This window comes from Neophocaena asiaeorientalis, unplaced genomic scaffold, assembly GCF_003031525.2.
Source record: "Neophocaena asiaeorientalis asiaeorientalis breed wild unplaced genomic scaffold, Neophocaena_asiaeorientalis_V1.1 scaffold120, whole genome shotgun sequence".
Lineage (NCBI taxonomy): Eukaryota > Metazoa > Chordata > Mammalia > Artiodactyla > Phocoenidae > Neophocaena > Neophocaena asiaeorientalis.
The window spans coordinates 867,379-890,119 of record NW_020185322.1 but is presented as its reverse complement, the minus strand read 5'-3'; the positions used below and the strand labels follow the sequence as shown (position 1 = coordinate 890,119).

General features: G+C 47.4%; 1 protein-coding gene across 1 annotated transcript in view; it reads left to right on the top strand.

Moving 5' to 3' along the window:
* Window positions 1–31: 31 nt before the first annotated feature.
* The window catches only part of CAMK1D (calcium/calmodulin dependent protein kinase ID), a 406,078-nt gene continuing 383,368 nt past the window's right edge, over window positions 32–22,741 (top strand). The window contains exon 1 of the mRNA XM_024734155.1: window positions 32–181. Coding sequence (XP_024589923.1) covers window positions 90–181 — 92 coding nt within the window. The 5' untranslated portion in view covers window positions 32–89. The remainder of the gene's footprint in view (window positions 182–22,741) is intronic.

The following is a 22,741-nucleotide window of genomic DNA, read 5'->3' as shown; positions in this document are numbered from 1 at the left end:
GGCGCCCCCTCCTCGCGCGCCCACCCCGGCCCCCCGCGTCCCCGGCCGCTCCGCCTCGCCGCCCTCTGCGCACGCCGGCCTCGTCTGCCATGGCCCGGGAGAACGGCGAGAGCAGCTCCTCCTGGAAAAAGCAAGCTGAAGACATCAAGAAAATCTTCGAGTTTAAGGAGACCCTCGGAACGTAAGTGGGGACCGGGGAGTAGAGGGTGGAGATGGCAGCGGCCGCGGGTGCAGAGGTGGCTCCCGCTGCCACCGCCGCCGCCACCGCGGTAGGAACCGGCGGGTCGCCGCGTCCTCATTGTCCAGTTCTCGGCTCTGCGTGCCCCGCTGCGTGCCGGCCGCGTGGGTCGCCCCGCGGGCCCGGGTGGGAGCCGCTCCTGGGCGGGGGAGGCTCTGGGCTTTCGGGGTCAGTCGCAGGCGGGCGACTTTTCACTTCCCTGACACCGCCGCCTTCTCGACTTCTCCCCACGCGTGACTGTGGGCTGAGCATGGTGGATATTTCTGTTTACTGGCTGCGTGCGTCTACTCACTGTGTGCATGGGTGCACCGTGTCCGCGAGAGACGTGGTCACGAGAAAATCGGGCTCCAGGCATTCCCATTTCTGTCTTTCCGTTATGTATCCTTATAGAATTGACATCTTCACGTACTAGGTGTAGGCAAGACTTTGGATGGCCGCGCAATTAAGGAAGGGAGGAATTTCGCAGTGTTCAGGGTCACGTGTGGGCTGAGCCTTACCTGAGCGTCTGTCCATTTCACCAGGCTCGGCAGCACACGCTGGGGTGCGGGTCGCCAAGGGAGGGTCTGCGAGGGTCGCTGTACCGGTGGTTTCTCTCTAGGGCTGTGTGTAGTCCGAGGCTGGTGGCGGAGTAACCAGAAGTCCATGGCAGGAAGGCTCCGAGCATGTGCTGCTCCATTCAGCTGCTGTTCCCTTTCTGCCCAGGAGTTGGTTTTTGTTTGTTTTGTTGTGGAGTGCCTCAGAATAGGTAGGGAGGCTGATAGTGAAAGAGAATCGGGCACTGCTGGAAGAGTCTGAAATTGGAGTTATTTTCTCCCCTCATGTGATCGGTATCTGTCAGCATATACATTCATACACATATGTGCTGTATGAACCGAAGGTTTTGCAGGGGTTCATGGAGGTGTTAATTAGGCTGGGAAGAGATAGACGAGGTGTTTCGTAAGAGAAATCAGTGTGCTCTTCTCTCCTGTCTTCCTTAAACCCCCTTTACTTGCTATTGTGGTTGGTTTGCTTTTCCAGGACCACATTTTCAAACCCAGATTGTTTTCTGTCCCATGCTCAGGGTCCACTGAGTTGTTTGGTCATTTTCCCTCCCCCAGCCGCGCATCTGCAATGGTCCCCCAGAGCCCAAGTTGTGAAGGTAGCATCCCTGCCGTGCTTCTGATCCTGGGGACGCACACTTGCCGAGGATGAGAATAGGGTCTCCCAGCCGTTGTGCTCGCTTCAGGAACACAGTCTACCTGTGGGTGTAGACTTTCTGTCTGTTGGAAAAAAAACAGAAAGGACTTAGCCTTTTCATAGAGAGGGGCTTGGGGCTGCCTCTTAGCATGGCCTGTTAAGGGGTGAGGTTTTGTCCATAACTTTAGAAAATTATCATTGAGGTTTATTTGGGTTTGGGGTAGTGACTCTGAGGTGCTTAAGTTGCCGAGAAAGAAGAAGCGTGTGCTTGCTGGTCATCCTGAGACCGATCGCCTCAGATGAGGGGATGGGAGAGAGTGGAGTCCCATCATGAGAGAATGCGTTCCTTTGCCAGGCGCATCTCCACCCGAGCCCCTCGAGCTGGTCCCTCTGCCTGCAGCCTCCAAGCAGATGGATGCAGCTCCCCTGACTGCCTCCTGCTCCCGGGAGAGCCGGGTAGCTGCCCCTCTGCCGTGGCTGGGCTGCTCAGCCCCATGAGCTGTGGCTTCATTGAGTGGCTCCTGCTGTGGCAGGTGCTGTTTGGGTATGACTGCTGGTGGTTCCACCTCTGGGCAGGATGGGGACTTGACTCATGGTGACGGAGAGACTGTACAGCTCTTGCAGAACAACCTCTTGGACTCTGGCCACATTCCCCGTGAACCTGGGGATGGGTCTCTGTTAGGGTTCCAAAGCTTTGCCTTCTGTCTTGGAAAGAATTCTTTGAAAAGAAGCTTCCTGCTATGGTCCTGTAGTGCTGACAGGGGTTCTAGAAGAGTGAAACACAAACAATAAAATGATCAAAATGTTTTCACTCTGACCCAGCAATCCCACTACTGGGCATATACCCTGAGAAAACCATAATTCAAAAAGAGTCATGTACCAAAACGTTCATTGCAGCTCTATTTACAATAGCCAGGACATGGAAGCAACCTAAGTGTCCATCAACAGATGAATGGATAAAGAAGTTGTGGCACATATATATATACAATGGAATATTACTCAGCCATAAGAAGGAATGAAATTGAGCTACTTGTAATGAGGTGAATAAACCTGGAGTCTGTCATACAGAGTGAAGTAAGTCAGAAAAAGAAAGACAAATGCCGTATGCTAACATATATATATGGAATTTAAGAAAAAAAAATGTCATGAAGAACCTTGGGGTAAGACAGGAATAAAGACACAGACCTACTAGAGAACGGACTTGAGGATATGGGGAGGGGGAAGGGTGAGCTGTGACAAAGTGAGAGAGAGGCATGGACATATATACACTACCCAACGTAGTAGGAAGCAGCCGCATAGCACAGGGAGATCAGCTCGGTGCTTTGTGACCACCTGGAGGGGTGGGATAGGGAGGGTGGGAGGGAGGGAGACGCAAGAGGGAAGAGATATAGGAACATATGTATATGTATAACTGATTCACTTTGTTATAAAGTAGAAACCAACTCACTATTGTAAAGCAATTATACTCCAATAAAGATGTAAAAAAAATGTTTTCACTCAATAACATGATAATAATAATAGTAGTAGTAGTAAAGGTAGGTGACTTTATTAAATGAATACCAAGAACCAGTTGTTATTCTAAGTGCCTTAGGTATAGTAACTCATTTTACTCTCAAGTTAACCTGATGAAGTGGGTATTTACTTTTATCCCCACTTGGCAGATGGAAAAACTGAGGCAGCAGAGAAATTATGTGACCTGCCAAACCGGAGCTACTTATTAAGTGGAGCTGATATTCGAATCTAGGCAGAACAACTTGTGATTCTGCATGTGGGGTTGAGCCCCTCTGTGGATTATGTAACAGCAAATGTTAATAATAATTTGACTAACTTTAGTATTTGTCAAGCTAATTTTAATATTAAGGTAAAGAAAACCTAATTATCCAAACATGTAACATGTGAAAGCTTTTGGGTTATCAACACCTTTTTGTCTCTTGGACTTTCTAGAAGTGGGCCAAAGTTCAGGATGCCTGTTTCGCCCTGGGCCAAGTCCAATGATCTTGACCTGAGTCTAAACAGAAGTCACTTCTGGTTCTGTTAGTGTGGATTTTGGCTTTGGGCTCTACACTTGTTTGCAGTGGAACCTAGCATCAGTCAAGGGTGTCAACAGTTACAATTGGGATTCATTTCCAAGGTACTCTGCAGGCCCAATCATTTTGTTTGTCACACTTTTACCATATGCCTTTAGGATCCTAAGGCAGGAAAGCCCTGCCAGGAGCCAGATTGTCAGCCCACAGTGTTAAAATGCTTTTAAAATAAAGCACTGTGAAGGCTCAAGGAGCACTCACTTGGCAAAACCTTGTAATCTGATATCTGGCTGTCTGATCCCGGTACCTTTCCATGCAGAGCACAACCTCTACTGTTGAAGGCCAGAGGGTCAAGCCATTTAGACCATGTGGTCAGCGGGACCTTGCTGGAGGGTGGGAGCCAAATGGGAGTGAAGGGTGGCCCAGAAGGGTGGGAAGAGAGCTGGAGGAAGCAAAGGACAGCATAGGGGAAGGAACCCACTGTGTGGTTTGGACCTGGGTTTTCTGATGCACCCCTGAGTCAGGCCTCAGGAGAAACCTCTCAACTTATGACCTTCAGTGTGGCTCCCTTTGAAGGGGAATCCCAGGCCCTAACCCTGGCTCTGAACAGGGTGGGAAGGCTTGATTACTGTTTATTAATCAACGCCGTGTTTTCAGATCCCTGCCTGGCACGCCAGATTAATGTGGGATCAAATAAATGTTGTGTAACAGCAATTAGGAGTCGGAAACATTTCTGTGGAGCGTTTGCCGAGGCCGTTCAGGCCATCTCTACCGTAGGTGTCTTTCCACGTCTTCTGAACCAAGACAATGAAAATAGGCCATTTGGAGAAAGATACAGATGGGAAGAAAGGTTTGACCGTGGTGTCCAGGAAGTACCCCAGACTCATGGAAGTGGCTTCTGTAATTGCCACGCCATGAAAGGCATCTGAACAGAGGAGGCCCTGAGAGTTGACACAGAATGCTTCTCCCAATATACCTCATTTGTTCCCCCAGAGTATGGAAATGGCATGTTCTGGAAAATAGATCTTCATCTCTGCAGGGTATGAATACACGCTTTTCTTACAGACCGAATGTTTTGTGTTGAAGTAATTGCTGTTTGTGGGGGGCTGGAGCGGGCACCATGGAGGCCTTGGGCCTGGGCTCACGGTCTGACTCAGCCGCTGCTGGGTGTGTGGCCTGTGGGCTGCTTGGTCATTTTTCCACATGACCTGGTCTTAGCTTCCTCACCTGTAAAATCAGGGGGAGGGCAAGGAAGATGGGATGATTTTCAAGTGCCCTTACAACCCTAAGATTTTTTTGGCTTGTCTAGGTAACGAAGGCACTCACTATAATTTTTCGGGAGCTTTCGTGTGTAGCTAGAGTGGCTTAGCCCTACTTGGAGGGACATTTTTATGCCCAGGCTAGTTAGCAAAGTGATACAGCTCAGGACAGGAAGTGTTATCCCACTTGATGTCAGTAGCACAATGCCTTTGCTTTTCCATGAAATGAGGGCCTGCTGGGTGCTGCTTTAGGAGGAGTATAAATAGAAATTTCTGTGGGACCAGCGCTGTCTTTCCCACTAGTATCTTCCGTACATGCCTTGTTCTGAAATTGCTCAATCTACACCTGTTGAGGACACAGATTATCGATTTATCTGAAAGCCCGGGTAGAACACAGACTCACCTGTTCTTTTGTGGGAGGCAGGTGTGTGCACGTGGGTGTAGGGGGAGAGGGAGATTGCAGAGCTACCCGAGGTGATTTGTGTGTTTGACCGACTGATTTAAGAGTAATTTTTCTGAGACTACTCAAAATTTTAGTCTGTGAAAAGCATTTAAAAGAATATTACCCAGAGGAGCAGAGAGGTGGGCAGCCCCCAGAGTGCCCCCCGAGGGTATCCCAGCTGCGGCATTGGTTAGAAGTTTGCATTTTTCAGCCCTTTGTTTGAGGCGTGATATAAATTCAGCCTCTTGTACATTTAAAAATATCTATTGAACACCTGCTATATTCTAGGCACCGGTGCACGGTAGCGGGGAGTACAGCAGCGAACAAGCAGACACAAATGCCTGCTTTCCTGGAGCTCACATTCTGGTGAGGAAGCCAGAAAAAAAACAAAACAAAACGTGAATCAGGAAGATGTAGAGTATGTTATCTAGTATACACGTTAAGGGAGAAATGAAGCAGGGAACGGGGATTTTTGGGAGGGGGAGGTGATGGTGGCTTGAAGCAGGGTAGCCAGGGAGGGCCTGGCTGAAGAGCTGCTATTTGAATAAAGATCTGGAGGCTGCATTGGGATAGCTAAAGGTAAAATGTTCCGGTCGGAGGGAACAGCAGGGCTGTTTTGAGCAGAGGTGTACCTTGACCTGACTCAGGTGTTTCCATCATGGCTGTGGTTGCTGTGTTGAGAATGAATGGATGGGTTCAAGGGCAGAAGCGGGGAGACCAGCTCGGAGGCTATGGAAACCATCCAGGGGAGAGAGAACGGTGGAGGAGGACTGGGGTGCTGCTCTGGGGGTGATGAGAAGTGGTTGGATTCTGGAAACATGTGGAAGGGAGAGCCGATAGGAATTGCTGGTAGATTGGGTGTGGGATGTGAGATTCGCCAGGGATTTGGGGTTGGAAGAAGGATGCTGTTTGTTGCTTTTGGTCAGTTTTGTTCCAAGGATTTTCTGAGCACCTGCTCTGTGGGCACAGCAGGGCTGTCCATGTTCTGGGAAGCTCTTGGAAAGAGTTTGGAGGGAAAACTCAACATCCTTTGGGCTCCTGGGTTCTCCTTGTGAGGGACTCTTGGATTTATTTATTTGTTTATTTTTAAAAAATTAAAAAAAATCTTTGGCCACACCATGCAACGTGTGGGATCTTAGTTCCCCCACCAGGGATTGAACCTGCGCCCCTTGCATTGGTAGCGTGGAGTCTTTTTTTTTTTTTTTAAAACATCTTTATTGGAGTGTAATTGCTTTACGATGTTGTGTTAGTTTCTGCTGTATAACAAAGTGAATCAGCTATATGTATACATATACCTCATATCCCCTCCCTCTTGCGTCTCCCTCCCACCCTCCCTATCCCATCGGTCTAGGTGGTTATAGGGCACCGAGCTGATCTCCCTGTGCTATGCGGCTGCTTCCCACTAGCTAGCTATTTTACATTTGGCAGTGTGTATATGTCCATGCCACTCTCTCACTTTGTCCCAGCTTACCCTTCCCCCTCCCCGTGTCCTCAAGTCCATTCTCTAGTAAGTCTGTGTCTTTATTCTCATCTTGCGCCTAGGTTCTTCATGACCATTTTTTTTTAAGATTCCATATATATGTGTTAGCGTACGATATTTGTCTTTCTCTTTCTGACTTACTTCACTCTGTATGACAGACGCTAGGTCCATCCACCTCACTACAGATGACTCAATTTCGTTCCTTTTTATGGCTGAGTAATATTCCATTATATATATATACATGTGCCACATCTTCTTTATCCGTTCATCCGATGATGGACACTTAGGTTGTTTCCATGTCCTGGCTATTGTAAATAGAGTTGCAGTGAACATTGTGGTACATGACTCTTTTTGAATTATGGTTTTCTCAGGGTATATGCCCAGTAGTGGGATTGCTGGGTAATATGGTAGTCCTATTTTTAGTTTTTTAAGGAACCTCCATACTGTTCTCCATAGTGGCTGTATCAATTTACATTCCCACCAACAGTGCAAGAGGGTTCCCTATTCTCCACACCCTCTGGAAACATGGAGTCTCAACCACTGGACTGCCAGGGAAGTCCCAAGGGACCATTGGATTTTAAGGCTAATCTCTTTCTTTCCAAGAGCTTGTGTCTGGGATGGGCTTTTGAAATATCTCCTATTCTGTCACAGGGGGAAGTCATGATAGGCTGGACATTTGAGCAGCTGGACGAACTGCTTAACTTCCTGTGAAAATGCTGGGTTTTGCCTCTAGAATTATCAACAGGAAGATCACTTTGGCAGGTTTGTAGGTTACCTACAGCTCTCCCACTTGATTTGGGAATTAAAGCCCAGACGTTCTGTGAAAAATAATAAACATGCAAACTCCTGCTACGTCTTTCTTTGATAGGATGTTTTATGTTTGGAGAGAAAAAGCCAGAAGTTTTTCTTGGTTGCAAAAAAGATAAACCCTCGTGGCCTTACTGATTATTACGGTGGGATCTGGGAAATTGCACTTTTTAGAGCTTGGTCCCGGAGGGGCTAATGAAGACTAGGTCTCAAGTAGAAATTTCTGGATCAAACTTGGCAACCGAGTGGACAATAATTAGACTTGGCAGGTGGACTTTCTTGTCCTCTCAGAGGAGGATTTTAGGGGTTAACTTGTTGAGCTTTTTTTTGGCTGGGTCTCCATAAATCCCTTTAATCTTTCCTTTCCCCAAATAAATCTCCGTAAATCCCCTTCAATCTCTCTCCTTCTCTGCCTCTCCCCTCTGGGAGGGCTTAGCATTGGTCCAGCAGGGCACTGTCACATTATTGGACAGCTTACACCCACAAGGGTGGACCCCAGGACCTCACATTGCCTCCAGTCCTCATGAGATTTTGCAGGAATCGCCAGGGAGCCCACAGCCCCTGGGGACACATTTCTTTAATTGAAGAACGAACCGCTTATGGGTGGCCAGCGCGAAGCCTGGAGCCTGACTCAAGATGTTCCATCCAATGCACAAGGACACATGGACCCTGGGAGACATGCCAACATTACCTTCTTTTGCAGTTCACGTTGGGTGCCTCCCTTTGACTCCCTGTGGTGCAGGAGATCACCTTTTCCTTGGGCTAGTTTTCTGTTAGACCCTTCTTGATTTTTCAAAATGTTTATTATGCAGTATGTGGATTCTTCAGGTTCGAATCAGACCAGATGGATGCCACAGGCCAAGTTCATTCCATGGCAGGCCAAGTTCATTCCATGGCAGACCAAGTTCATTCCCTGTCTCCAGTGGTCAGCTGTGGGTCTCGTGCTGTTTTTCCTAGTATTTCAGCAGGATTCAGAGATGGAGGAATGCGTTTCTTGGTTAACACCAGATCTTCAGGATAAGCCTAAAGACAGCATATTGGCTGAGGCCAGGCAGGGGAGGCGTCAGGAGGCAATGAACCGTACTAGAAAGGCAGCTCCAGCACCACCCTTCATAGCTGCATCCCTCTTGATGTCCATCCTTCATCTTTCTGAGTTAAGATGCAGATGGAAGTTGCCGCTTGTGGGATTCCTGTAAGGATTCAGTGCCATCTATGAGGTGCCTGGCACATAACTGGGATTGAGTAAACCGCAGCTGCCATCAAGTTTTAGTTGCCTTCAGCAGCTGTGGTGGAGGATAGCGACCCTCAGATATTCAGGGCCAGCGCTGTGAGGAGGAACATGTCAGTGTCTGTTGGAAATTGATTTTTGGAAGCTCCTGGGGCAGAGATGCAGAACAGTGCATACTTAACCTCTCCCCGCAAAGTTGATTTAAGAGACCATCAACAAGTCCTCTGTCAACCAGGGAAGAACATTCGCTGGATATTCCGTGGGGTGCAGTCCTGAGCTGCTAAGAACGGAGGATCTGAGGTCACCAGGCCATGGGTGCAAATCCTGGGTCCACTGATTCCTAGCTATTAGGTTTTGGGCAAATTATGTCACCGTTCTCGGCCTCGTGCCCTTATCTGCACAACAGGATAACACTAGCACCAGATCTAAGGGTTGCAATGAAGGTTAGATGAGGGCGCGTGGAAACCCCTTAGTGCATGGACATGGCTGTGAATCCGTGTGCAGGAAATGCTCCTTCTCTCTCCTTAGCCCCTGTGGGGCTGACACCCTGCTCCTCAGAGGCCACCTGCCCAGATTTGGGGGGTCCATTGCACCATCCAACACATGCTTCCCACAGGAGGCTGGTTGGTTCCCCTGGCGCTGGTGTTTACCAAGAGCCTCAGCCCCAAACGTCCTCCAGGCCTGCTTGCATGTTGAGTGACCTAGTTTGCTGCATACATAGACTCATCCCCTCCCTGGGTTATGTCATCAGCTTTGTCTCTCTGCACCTCTCCCTGTACCGAGCTGTTTTGTTTTTTTTTCTTCAGTCTATCTCTACATCAGCTTGTGCAAGACGCTCTTCTAACTGCAGTTTCTGTTGTCGCCAACAGCACTTAGATCTTGGTGCAGCTGTGGCCCTTCTTGCAGCTGAAACGTGCTTCTTTCTGGGAATGGCTTTAGTCTTATCTGCTTTGGTTTCTTATTGAAAATAACGTTTGGCTTGGAGGACTGAAGTAACTTGTTGATTACAGTATTCCAAAACGTCACTGACTTTTGTGAGTTTAAATTCTCTAGGTAGTGAGTTTATTTTAATGCTAGAGTTTTCAAAAATGGCAACGTGTCTAGGTATAGACCGCATGAATGTGCGTAACAATTTACTCAAAAATACCCTTATCAGGGATTGTGTGATGGAGGGTGGGAGATGATCTCAGAAGTTTAATTTCCCAGGTTGCAGCATGTAGGTAAAACAGTCGGAGAGCTCATGTCTGAATCGGGTGAAATCCCTCATCTTGACCTCTCCACGTTAGACCTTTCCATGGCCTGACCAGGTCTGGGGTCACAGATTATTGGTACCTCTGCAGTGCAGTGAGCATGGGAAGAAGAGGCTTCCCAACTGGACAGAGTCAATGTTTTTACTGGTTCAGAGGCCCCCCTCTCTGACATTTATAACCACGGCTTACATCACTGAAATTGCTTTTACTCCAAACTGGATTAGGGGCTGTAAGTGGAATCCTAAAGGTATCATATTCGACAAATACGATACCTGCACACAATCCCGTCCCCTCCCACCAAGGCCCACAGTGTTGTGGGAAAAAAGCAAGAAAATGAAGCTGTGCTAAGCGGAGAGGTCTGGTGGGATGATGGCGGGGGGCAGACACCCCAGGGCCCCTGCCCCCTGCCCCCCTGGGCTCTTCCCATTTCTTTAACCTTCATAAAAATGGCTGCTCAAAATTTGCCTTTAAACATTAGAAGATACAATGCCTTGAAATAGGTTGAGAGACCAGCTGTCTGTGATGTAAGTGATTTTAAAGAAAGTACTTTTTCCTCCCACGTGTAACTGACAAGAACTAGCAGTTTGGCTGGAAGACAGGAGGAAAGTAGGTAATTGTGGTTTTGGAGCTTTGGGTGGGGGGGAAGTGGGGAGGTGCAAATGAGTTCCAAACTGGGAAGTTGAAGGCCAAGTGAGGCGACTGGGAGAAGGATCCCAGACCGACCGACTGATGAAATAAACTGGGTTCTGGGGCTTCCCTGGTGGTCCAGTGGTTAGGACTGTGCTTCCACTGCCACTGCAGGGGGTGTGGGTTCGATCCCTGGTCGTGGAACTAAGATCCCATGTGCTACGTGGCCAAAAACAAACAAACAAACAAACAAAACTGGGTCCTAGACTGGCCTGGGCCCCGAAAGGGAGGCTGCTGTAGTACTGCCTCTGTGACCTTCCCCCTCCCCTCCTCCCCCAGCACAGCCGGGCTCCCAGGACCCGGCTGGGACATTCACACTGTAATTCAGCCTCACTGGGCATTGGTACTCAAGGCTTCTCTAGGTGTGAGTGGGCTCCTTACCCCCATGAGACATTTCACTTTCCATAAAAAATATGCCTTGAACAACCACCACACCCAAAAGGTGAAAATGAACTTCGGGGGCAGACCTTGTATAAAAGCTGGGGACAGCCTGTATCTGGTCCTCGTGTACAGGAACGATGCTGCTGGGATTCGCTCTGCCTGCATTAGCATGGCCAGTGTCAATGGAATTGGTGGTCCTAGTCATGATAAAAAAACCCCGATGTTGACTTTTTAGGGCCCTCTTGGCTCCTTTGACAGCTGGGAAATAGAAGACATAATATTTAGGTGTGTGTGTTTTTTAATTGTGGTTAAAAAAAATGCATAACCTAAAATTTACCATCTTAACCATTAAAAAAATTTTTCTTTCTTTCTTTATTTATTTTTGGCTGCGTTGGGTCTTCGTTGCTGCATGCGGGCTTTCTCTAGTTGCGGCGAGCGGGGGCTACTCTTCGTTGGGGTGCGCGGGCTTCTCATTGCAGTGGCTTCTCTTGTTGCTGAGCACGGGCTCTAGGTGTGTGGGCTTCAGTAGTTGTGGCTCGCAGGCTCTAGAGCGCAGGCTCAGTAGTTGTGGTGCATGGGCCTAGTTGCTCTGCGGCATGTGGGATCTTCCCGGACCAGGGCTCGAACCCGTGTCCCCTGCATTGGAAGGCGGATTCTTAATCACTGCGCCACCAGGGAAGCCCCCATCTTAATCGTTTTTAAGCCTATGGTTCAGTGGCACTAAGGACATTCATGTTGTTGTGCAACCATTACCACCATCCATCTCCAGAACCTTTTCATCTTCCCAAAGTGAAGCTTTGTCTCCATTAAACACTCACTCTCCATTTCCCCTCCCTCCGGCCCCTGGCAACCCCCATTCTGCCTTCTGTCTCTGAATTCAGCTACTCTAGGTACCTCCTGTAGGTGGAATCAGACAATTGTGTCATTTTGTGTCTAGTGTATTTTATTTAGCGTAATGTCCTCAGGGTTTTTGCCTGCCCTTTTAAGGCCGAATAATATTCTGTTGTATGGCTAGACCACATTTTGTTCATTCATTCTATTTAAAAAAATTTTTTTTTATTTTGCGGTACGCGGGCCTCTCACTGTTGTGGCCTCTCCCGTTGCGGAGCACAGGCTCCGGACGCGTAGGCTCAGCGGCCATGGCTCACGGGCCCAGCCGCTCCGCGGCATGTGGGATCCTCCCGGACCGGGACACGAACCCGTGTCCCCTGCATCGGCAGGCGGACTCTCAACCCCTGCGCCACCAGGGAAGCCCTGTCCATTCTTGATGAACACTTGGGGCCGCTTTTGCCTTTTGGGTTTTGTGAATAATGCTTTATGAGCATGGCTGTCCCTCTTCAAGTCCCTGCTTTCAGTTCTTTTGGTTCTTTCATTTCATACCCAGAAGCGGAGTTGCTGGGTCATGTGGTAATTCTGTGCCTCGTTTTTTGAGGTACTCGCAGACAGTTTTGTGCAGCTCTGTGGTGTTTTGCAGTTTGCAAAATACTTTTGCATCCACGATTCCTGTTGCGCCTTAGGACAGACCTGCGAGTGGGGAGCAATCATTGCCCTCATTATACAGAGAAGAACATGGAGGTTCTGAGAGGAGATGAATCAGGAGAAAAGGTTGCCCAGTGGCGCTTGGAGGTTGGAGCATCTTCTGACTCTGAACTCAGTGCTCTTTCTCCCCCATCGTGCTGCTTACAAGCTGGTTAGTGGGGACAGTGGGAACAGAGAACACTGATGGATGAAAAAGGTACCTCCTCGTTCTGTGGATGTGGTGTGGTTAGGAGACCATCGGAGCCCGTTGTGTGCTGTCAACCAGCTCTGGTTTGTAACCTTGCTGATTTCCATGGTGTAACTACTTCCACTGGAACCACTTAAAGCTACCCCTGGTTTAACAACCGATTGCAGAATTCTTTTTTTTTAAAAATTAATTTATTTTTGGCTGTGTTGGGTGTTTATTGCTGCGTGCAGGCTTTTCTCTAGTTGCGGCGAGCGGGGGCTACTCTTAATGGTGGTGTGCGGGCTTCTCATTGCGGTGCCCTCTCTTGTTTTGGAGCACGGGCTCTAGGCTTCAGTAGTTATGGCTTGCAGGCTCAGTAGTTGTGGCTCGTGGGCTCTAGAGCACAGGCTCAGTAGTTGTGGCACACGGGCTTAGTTGCTCTGCGGCATTTGGGATCTTCCCTGACCAGGGCTCGAACCCGTCTCCCCTGCATTGACAGGAGGTTTCTTAACCACTCTGCCACCAGGGAAGCCTCCAAAATTCTTGAATGAGGCTCTTGTGAGCACGTGTGAGTTGACTCAGCACACCTTTGGAGGAAGTTGACGTCAGGAGATCTGAGTTCAGTTCTGGCTCTGTAGCTTCAGAAGTATGGAACCTTGGTCATATCCTCTGTACGTCTGGATTACCTTGTTTGTTAAATGGGGATAATGACACCTGCTTCCATTACAGACCTGTTGTAAGGCCTGAATGAGATAAGGTATGTGCAGTAAGGCTTTATACAAATAGAAGATATTATTATGTTGCAAAGGTTATAGCTTTAAAATAGTTCTTTCTCATAAATGTTGGTGTCATGCATACTCTTTGGAACCTAGCTATCATCTTTTGGGCACAGTTCCCAAGAAGTTGGGCCACGGTCAGCCTTGACGCTGAAAGCATCAATGCAAAACCCAAAGTTTCACAGTATATTTTATCTAGGCCTGTTCAAGTGTATGTTGTTTTTGTTCTTAGTGTTTAAGCAATTGGTACGTTTAGAAAAATTCTTTGCAAATTATAAAAAGGACATGTCATCGGGGTAGAGAATTTAAAAAATAGGGAAGAGTATAAGGAAGATGATGAGAACTAGTTGGCTGGATGGGTCTTGGGTCATCAGTCCCTCTAGGGGGCGGGGAGATCTCAGGAGAGACCCCGGCGGTCAGCGTCTGGGGGTGGGTCTCTGGGGGCGGCTGTGGTTATTCACTCACTGCTGTGAAGATATTTCAGTATTTTACCAACTGGTCTCATTGGGCCACTGCACGCCGGTTGAGTATCGGCTCTGGAAATAGGGGTGGTGGTCTTTGTTGAATGCGGTGGGTGTCCGATTTTTCTCAGGGTGCCGGTAGTTTGTGTTAGTTTGGTGCTGGTGGTGATGCCGTCATTGGGATTATTGTCATGATTACCCTCTCTACTCTCATCACCACCTCTAAACACCTACAGAGTCAGCAGTGGGACAGAACCAGGTGCCAGCAGGAGACCCCGCCCAGCAGGCTTCCAATGGGCTAATCACCCACGTGAGAAGACGGAGGTAAAAAAATATTCGTGTCCAAGTGTGCCTGACTCCCCTCGGTTGGCGTAGGACACAGGAACCTAGATTCTCGGTCACTTCATGGCATGAAATAATTACTGTTCACTATGGACTGAATATTTGTGTCACCCCAGATTCATGTGTTGCAATCTAACCCCCAATGTGATGGTATTAGGAGGTGGATATTAGCATAATATCCTCAAGGTTTATCCACATGGTAGCATGGGTTAAAATTGCCTTCCTTGGGCTTTGGGAGGTGATTAAGTCATGAAGGTGGAGCCCTCTTAAATGGAATTAGTGCTCTTATAAATGAGACCCCAGAGAGCTCCTTTGCCCCCTCCACCATATGAGGACACAGCGAGAAGGCAGTTGCCTTCTCGAACTAGGAAGTGGGCTCTTACCAGACACCAGATCCGCCCATGTCTTCATCTTGGACTTCTGGGGGCCCTGCCTGGCTGGCTAGGCTCCCAGGCAGGGTTCTAATGGGGCATGGACGTGGAAGCCTCTGAGTCTTCAGGATCACTGTGGCCGCTCTCCCCACCCCTCAAGGCTGTTCCTGGTGGCCTTCCTTTCTTGTAGGAATTCTTGAATGTATAATATATTCCCTAAGTGTGATCTCATCCTAGGATCGCAGGAATGGTCCAGGTAGATGCAGGGGCCTCCAAAAAGCTTGGTTAATCCTGAAGGTACTAAGAGCTGGGTGTCCTTCCAGAGCTTTCCAGGAATTTGGAGTTTGAGGTCTCTTCTTCTAGCATGGCCAGGGGGTTAGGCCCTAACCCTGCAGAAAACTTCTGGGTTCATTGAACCCTGAGTAAACTGGGCCCCTCTTTACAAGCCAGGTCTGCCCCATAGGAATGAGGGAAACTTGAACTAGTCCTGGTGCTAGAAATTCCAATGGGTTTGTCTGGCCAAAGCCACCTGGAAGTGTGCCTTCATTTAGTTGCCTCGGTCAGGCTTCAGATAAGACTGGAGAATTGTGAGACTGATTCCACAGTTTTTTCTTTTTTAAAAAAATCATCAGATATTATAGACTGAGATTCTGCTCTGTGCCAGGCACTAGAGAAGTGCTGATAAGACAAAATGTGGTTCTTGTCCCTGGGGAACTTTTGGGGGGGACAAACATGTAATTACACTTCAGTGTGGTAGTGCTGCATGGTGGGGACACAATATGGAAGCTGCAAAGAGGGGCACCGTGCCAGAATTGGGGCTCAGGGATGGTGAGCTGGGCTGCTGCCTAAAAAGTCAGAAGTGGAAAAGATCTAGCATTCTTCATTACTTAATGAGCTCCTGCTTTATGCCAAAGAGAAAGCTGGCTTCTGTAAAACAAAGGATGTGGCATGCGGGATCCTCCCGGACCGGGGCACGAACCCGTGTCCCCTGCATCGGCAGGCAAACTCTCAACCACTGCGCCACCAGGGAAGCCCCATATAGTTTTAATAATAATAATAGCAACCATTTATTGAGCACTTACTAGGTGCTAGGCACTATGCCAACTACAGTATTTTACATGAATTTTCACAATAAATCCTCATAGCAGCCCAATATAATAGGTTTCATTGTCATCACCATTTTAGAGATGAGGACACTGAGCCCCAGAGAGGTTAAGTAACTTGGCCAAGGTCACACAGAACTATGTGGAAGAATTGGGGTTTGAGTTTAGGTTAGGTTATCTGTCTGGGGCCAAAGCCAGTGCCCTTAACTATTATATCATTGTACTAACATTCTGCCGACTTCATAGGTTGGCAAATTTTGTCCCCTGAACTCTTAACACAGCACATGGTGACATAAGCATGGGGCAAAGTGTTTTGGGGTTTCCAAGGGAAGGGAAGTAATTTTTATCAGAAATAATAGATGGAGATGAATCATAAGAGCAGGTAACTGAATTGTTTTCCTAGTAGAGCTTCTCCAGTGGCCCATTTCCCAGATGGCAGCCATGTATTCATTTAACCAGTGGTGGTTAAGCTCTCACTTATGGCTGGTGCTGTACCAACTGGAGATTCAGTGGCAAATGAGAGGAGTGGTCCCTGCTGTGTCCTCCAGACATGCTAGACCTGTTCTGACTTCTGTGTCCTGCTCGTGTAGGTCCTCCTGTTGCCATCGCTCCCCATTGATTTTCCAGGGTCTTAAGATCACTTAAGTCTGCTCTCTTCCATCAAGTTTCCCCAGACATAAGCAACGCACTTTGGACTTCTCTGCTTCTGTTCTTTCCAGTCTTAGAATCATTCTGTTGAGGGTCAGCCACTGCAGGTTTTTTCCTTTGTGAGAATTTTCTCCAGCTGGTGCAGCTCAGAGCTGCTTGCTGGGGACATTCTCACACACGTGGTTTCCCTCCCGGGTGTTTCCCACAATGCCTTGCACCCTGAGTAATAGGTGGAGATTGTGTTTGGTTCAGTGTTAAAAATCCCAAGTAATAAAATTGTCTCCATGGTCTATAGGAAGCTTGCTTTTCTAAATGTTTTCATTACTGATAAGCTCTTCCGAACATTCTGCCCGTATTTTCTCCCCCTGGATTTCATCTTCAGATCGTCACCACTTTTCCACGTGTGGCTTACTCAGCCGGTGGATTAGCTGCGGTGAATTTTTAATCTGTGGGGCTTTGCTTGCTTCCTCCCTTTGGCAGCCTCTTTCTCTTGGCCGCCGTGGGGCTGCGCTCGGAGAAAGAAAACTGGTCGTCAGGCTCCAAAAAAGAGTCCTCCTCAATAGGAAGGCCCAAAGCTAAATAGAAGTGATATTTGGATCATCACATCCTTCTATTCGTTTTGCGGCCACGGTTGGTTGTGTCCTGTGGTATCCTGTGAAATACCTCTACTTTCTATTATTTTCCATCTTGGAATTTCCCCCCAAACGTGGCTTGTTGCAGTCTTGAGGTACTCATGGAAGCAATATGTAGTTGACTTTTTTCATCTTTTCCTTTGCAATCAGGCCTTTCATAGTTTTATGACTTTTTCTGCATGCTAGTGTGTCCAAACCCAGGGGCGATCCAAGGGGTAGTTGGCAACTGTGCTGTTTTTCTTCTGAAGGTGTGATGTCTGTGGAACTGATGATGGGATGAGAAATTTCTGGGCACGTACAGTAGTCTTTCCTGATGTTCTTTCCTTCAAAATTCAACAAACTCTTTGTCTCAAAAGTCCCAGATTCATTGACTTGGAGGTAAAAGTTTTCCTTGCTCTCAGTACCTGGGCCAAACCTCCTGAGTGCAAAAATGTGCAGTTTTTCTTTTGCCAACCTATTTTCTGAGGAGGTCGCTGGTGTCCCTGGGAAGGTGTGGAGGTGGTTTGAAAAAACCTAATAATGGCTACCAATATCTGAATATCTTCCAGGTCTGAGGTCTTTCACTGGCCACTTGGCCACTTCAAGGGTCATTTAATCCGTCAATAACCCTGTGAATTAAGTACTGTTTGATAGTTGAGGAGAGCTTACTGGTCCCAGGGCACGTGATTCATAAGTCACAGGACAGCGATTTGGACCTAGATCTGTCTGAAGAAGCTTCTGGAAGGCTGTGCCCAGCTCACAGCTGTGTTGACTGGGGTGAAGCAGGCTTCTCCAGGGTGTGTCCTGGCGTGGTCCTGGGGGCTCTGACAGGGAGACTTGTGTCCTTGTGTGTTATGACCATTGTCACTGAGTCTCCAGAATGTCACCGCGGCCACCCTTCTCCTCGGGCCCATCAGAGCTTTGCTCTGGAGCTTGGAGCCTGGAAGTAGTATGATGTTCAGCGTGCGGGTGAGGACACTGCCACTTGGAATTCGTGCCCTGGCTCAGGCTCGTCAGAAACCTCTGTGCTGGAGTCCTCCCTGGAGGTCCAGTGGTGAAGACTGCCTTCCAATGCAGGGGTGTGCAGGTTCAACCCCTGGTCAGGGAGCTGAGATCCCACATGCCTCCGGGCCAAAAAACTAAACATAAAACAGAAGCAATATTGTAACAAATTCAGTAAAGACTTAAAAAATGGTCCACATCAAAAAAAAAAAAAAACAAACCCTTAAAAAAGAAAAACCTCTCTGCTGAGAGAGAAGTGGGCCTCATCACAATGTTACAGGCTGAGGTTAGATTTCGTTATCACGTGGCAATTTCAGTACTGGCAAAATGAAGAAAATCATATTGAAAACATCGAGAGAACCCTGAGATTTTAAATCAGACTATTTGCCAAAAAGAAACAAAACCAAGCCAAGACAGAGCACTCACCTCAGGGTTCTGGCAAACAAAATGCTTTGGAACCTAAAAAAATACACATCATTTATAGCATAGATATCCATTAGCAAAAGGTCGTGGAACACACAGGCAGATAGCCAGAAATTCAGACCAAGTCTGGTTGATTTTTCTCAAATGGCTAAAATATGTACAGGAGTATGATTCTAGCCCCGGCTCTCCTATATGACCTGGCGTTGAGCTCGTTCTTAGTGGCAGTTGAGTGACAAGGGGACAGATATTCTTGACTCCCAGTTCAGTGCTGTTTTCCTCACTGAAGGGTTTTTTCTTTTTCTTTTTTATTGTTGATGTTCTCACACTAAATAATTAGCTTTGTTTTCTTATTGCAATGTATTGTAAGTGCTTTTCAAAAGTGTGTTAGAGCAGATTTACTTTTTCTTAGGGCTTGTTAATTAAAAAAAATGACTATTAGTTGTGCAATAAAGACTCATCATATATGATGAACCTCACATGGTTTCTTTATATTTTCATTACTTGGAAAACACCAGGAGAGAGCCAATAGGAATATTAAACATGTTGAACACCTGCTCTGTTAAGAAAGACGTACCAGCACAGTATGCCACGTTACTCATTGTTTCTTTTCAGGTTATGTTTTTTTTTTTTTTTGGGGGTACGCGGGCCTCTCACTGTTGTGGCCTCTCCCGTCGCGGAGCACAGGCTCCGGACGCGCAGGCTCAGCGGCCATGGCTCACGGGCCCAGCCGCTCCGCGGCATGTGGGATCCTCCCGGACTGGGGCACGAAACCGTGTCCCCTGCATCATTAGGCGGACTCCCAACCACTGTGCCACCAGGGAAGCCTGGGGTTATGTTTTAAAATCTGTTTCTCTAATGATTTTTATGCAAGATGACCTTTTCCTGTTGTCACAGGCAACTTCTTAGCATAAGAAGCAGTTAACACTGGATCTTGTATTGAGTTCACATCCAGAGGTATTAGCAGCCAAACTGTTTAACGTTCCAGTTTGAGATTCTGATTTTGCATGTGGTTAATTTTGGAGAAAGCGTCTGACACATGTAGCTGAGCTCACAGACCAGTTCACAGTCCTTTTGGCCTCATTGCTCTGGAGTCCAGAGTGACCTCTGGGGCCCTGGACGCCCACCCCTCCTGGGGCCAGCATCCTGGGTGTGCAAGCTTCATAGTCACACGGGGCCCTGCGCTCAGAGGGCCCCAGGCTTCGTTTAATGAGCTTTTCCCGCTGTCTTGAAATTCTTAATATTTTTTGAACAAGGATCCCCCCCCCACCGCCACCATTTTCATTTTGTGCTGGGTTCTGCAAATTACATAACTGGTCTGATCCCTTTTAATAATAAAACGTTCCTCTCCACTCCTTTCAGCCTAATATCAAAGGTCTTTTACTGATTGATTAAAATTTTCTTAGGGCTAGTTGTTAAGGTTTATCAAATACTGAAGTTCATTGGATTCTTGGGAAACCCTTGTGATATTGTGATATCTTGGGTAATGAACATTACCCGGGTATGGGCATACAACTTTTAGTATTAAAAAAATCTCTGAGGCACTACTTCGCAAAAATTTGAGGTGCTCCTAGAATGTTGTGGCCTGCTGGCTTTCTTGGTATTATTAGGGATCTTGTAAGTAGGTCGTGGTCTGTGGATGGGGAGACAGCATTCTCTGCCCAGCTTACTTCCTCACCAGCTGTGTGTGTGTATACTGCTGAGCCTCTATTTGTAATTCATAAAATGGGGATAATAATAGCCCACACTGTATAGGATTGCTTGGAGGTTTTGGTGAGATGACTCATGTACATTTTTTTAAAATTTGCATAGTGTCTGGTCTATACCAAATGCTTAGTAAATGGTAGCCGACATCGCTTCATTTGGAGCGAGTTTTTGCCCTCTGATTCATGGCCAGATATGATACCTCTAACTCGCAGTTAGAGATTGTTCAAAAAAATGGGTCATCAAGTAGATGGATCGGCATGAATCTTTTAGGAGAGCCTGAAAAAAGGGGGTGTCGTTTTGAGATGTCGTTCCCTGCATATGAAAGGTGGGGATTGATAAGTTTCCTGGCAGTTGCTAAGTCAGAGAGCAGCCAGAAATACTATTCGGAGTATCAAATTGAAAAGAGGTAAGACTCCAGCGCCTTGTGTGTGCGTGCGTGTGTGTGTGTGTGCGTGTGTGTGTGTACACACACACACACCACCCTACTATATTACAGGCCCTATGGATACAAAATGAAAAAGTCACATATACACACTATGATCTATAAAATACATAATCAACAGGGACCTTCTGTATAGCACAGGGTACTCTGCTCAATATTATGTAATAACTTACATGGGAAAAAATCTGAAAAACAATGGATATATCTATATGTGTAACTGAATCACTTCACTGTACACCTGAAACTAACAGAACATTGTAAATCAACTCTACTCCAATATAAAATAAAAAACTAAAAAACAAAAGCAAAAATCCGAAGTGAAGAAGTCCCCATCACTTCTCTCCTCAAGGAGCAATTAGAAGGGACTCTTTCATGATATTTGCTACATGATTTCTCAGAACTGGAAAAAGGGAGGCATTTGCTCCTGTGGGTTTTCTCTGATGTAAGACCTGCAGGGTCTTAGGGCTTTGGTTGCAAGGCATGATGGGAAAAGGTGGATGTGTTAATAAGTGTGTCTGGCCTGCATGACTGTAACAGGGAGTGGGACGGGAACGGGGTCAAGAGGAAGGGGGAAGCTCTGATTTCAGGGTTTCAGATGAACCTCTTCTTCCTCGGGTTTGAATCCTGCAGAGCACGGACCGTGATACTGCTTCAGCTTCTGATTAAGTGGATACACGATTTCAAATACGAGCTAACGGTTCATGGTGCTCCAGGGTTTCAGTCACACTTGTCGCCTCTTTTGTGTAATAATGATTCAGTTTGACAACAGAAAGGAGGCCAAAAAATCCTTCCTTTCAGAAGCAGGTAAGATAATGGCACGTCTGCTCTCGCGTGATTGCTGCCCTTATAACATGGATTGATTTTTGCATCCGGATCAACATACTTTGAAAGAGCATTTCTCAACTCATTGAAGGCTCACATAGTCAGTAGTGATATAATTGGCTAGTTGGGCATTTATCCATCTCTTTGGGGTTAAAATGAATGGTAAGAGGTTCCGGTGGAAACAGTACTAGGTACTACCTGTGTGAAGTCGCTGGTGCATCTTATGAATTTCATCCATTTAGATTTTGTTGAAAGCCTTCCTTTTCCCATTAGACTTAAAGAAATAAAAAGGAGGTGGAAGTGAAAAGAACCCGCTGTGCCTTTAAAAGTCATTGTAAAAGAAGGTCAGGTTTGTACATACATGGAGCACTAACAATGGGATCGGCGACTTACGGAGTCAGAGTTAATGCCACCCCCTTCCTGGTGTGCGCACAGCTGGACTTGGCCAAATGTGATGAAAATGTGAACACTTCAAGGAGAGGTCTGGGGTAGCATTTCTTCAATGGCAGATCAGAAGAAGTAGAACAACATGAGGTTTTATCGTGGATCATGTCACCCCATCCCTCTGGCAACCAGGCCCAGCCCAGGGCTGTGTCCTGCAGTCCTCACTCGTGTGGCCGTGAGCACATTCGAGGACGTCTTAGATTTTCAAGCTTCAGCACGTTGACTCTGGAGAGGGCCTGGCGAACATCTGGTTCTTTGATCAGGCTGAGAAAGCAGAAGGCCCCCAAAGGGTCAGCTGGGGGCCTTCTCTTTGCAAGGTTGCATTGGGATTCCAGATGCTAAACTAATTTAGGGGACAGAAATACATGTATGTTCTCCTGTGAAATGAATAAAAATGAGCTCAGTGTTCCTTCTTCTTGTCCTACTTCTGATTCGTTATCCAGATCTCAGGGAGGCCCAGGAGTGTAGTAGGTGGGGACCCTGTCTCTGGCTGTGGTGAGAATTAAGTGCGCTGACATATAAAGTCTTTAGCTAGCACCTGCTACAGAGTAAGTGCTCGTTCAACCCCAATTCTCCCTGTCAAGAGCTGCGGGAGACAGGTGAGGAAGGAGTGCACTGGGGACTGGGTGTAGTTTTCTGTGCTTTATGACCACGTGGCCTTCAGCCTGGCTGTGTGCTTCGACGGGACAACTTTTATTTCAGGAGACCATGTGGAGGAGGAGCCCCTATCCGCCAGATTATTGTTGGATTTATTTCTCTTGCTGCCTGATGATTTTTAGTTGTTGATGAATGGTTTTCTCTGGCTGACTTTGCTAATTACAAGGCGGCCCTGCGTCCGGGCATGCACACGTGTGTGTGTGTGTGTGTGTGTGTGTGTGTGTGTGCGCGCGCGCGTGCCTGCGTGCTGTTTGCATA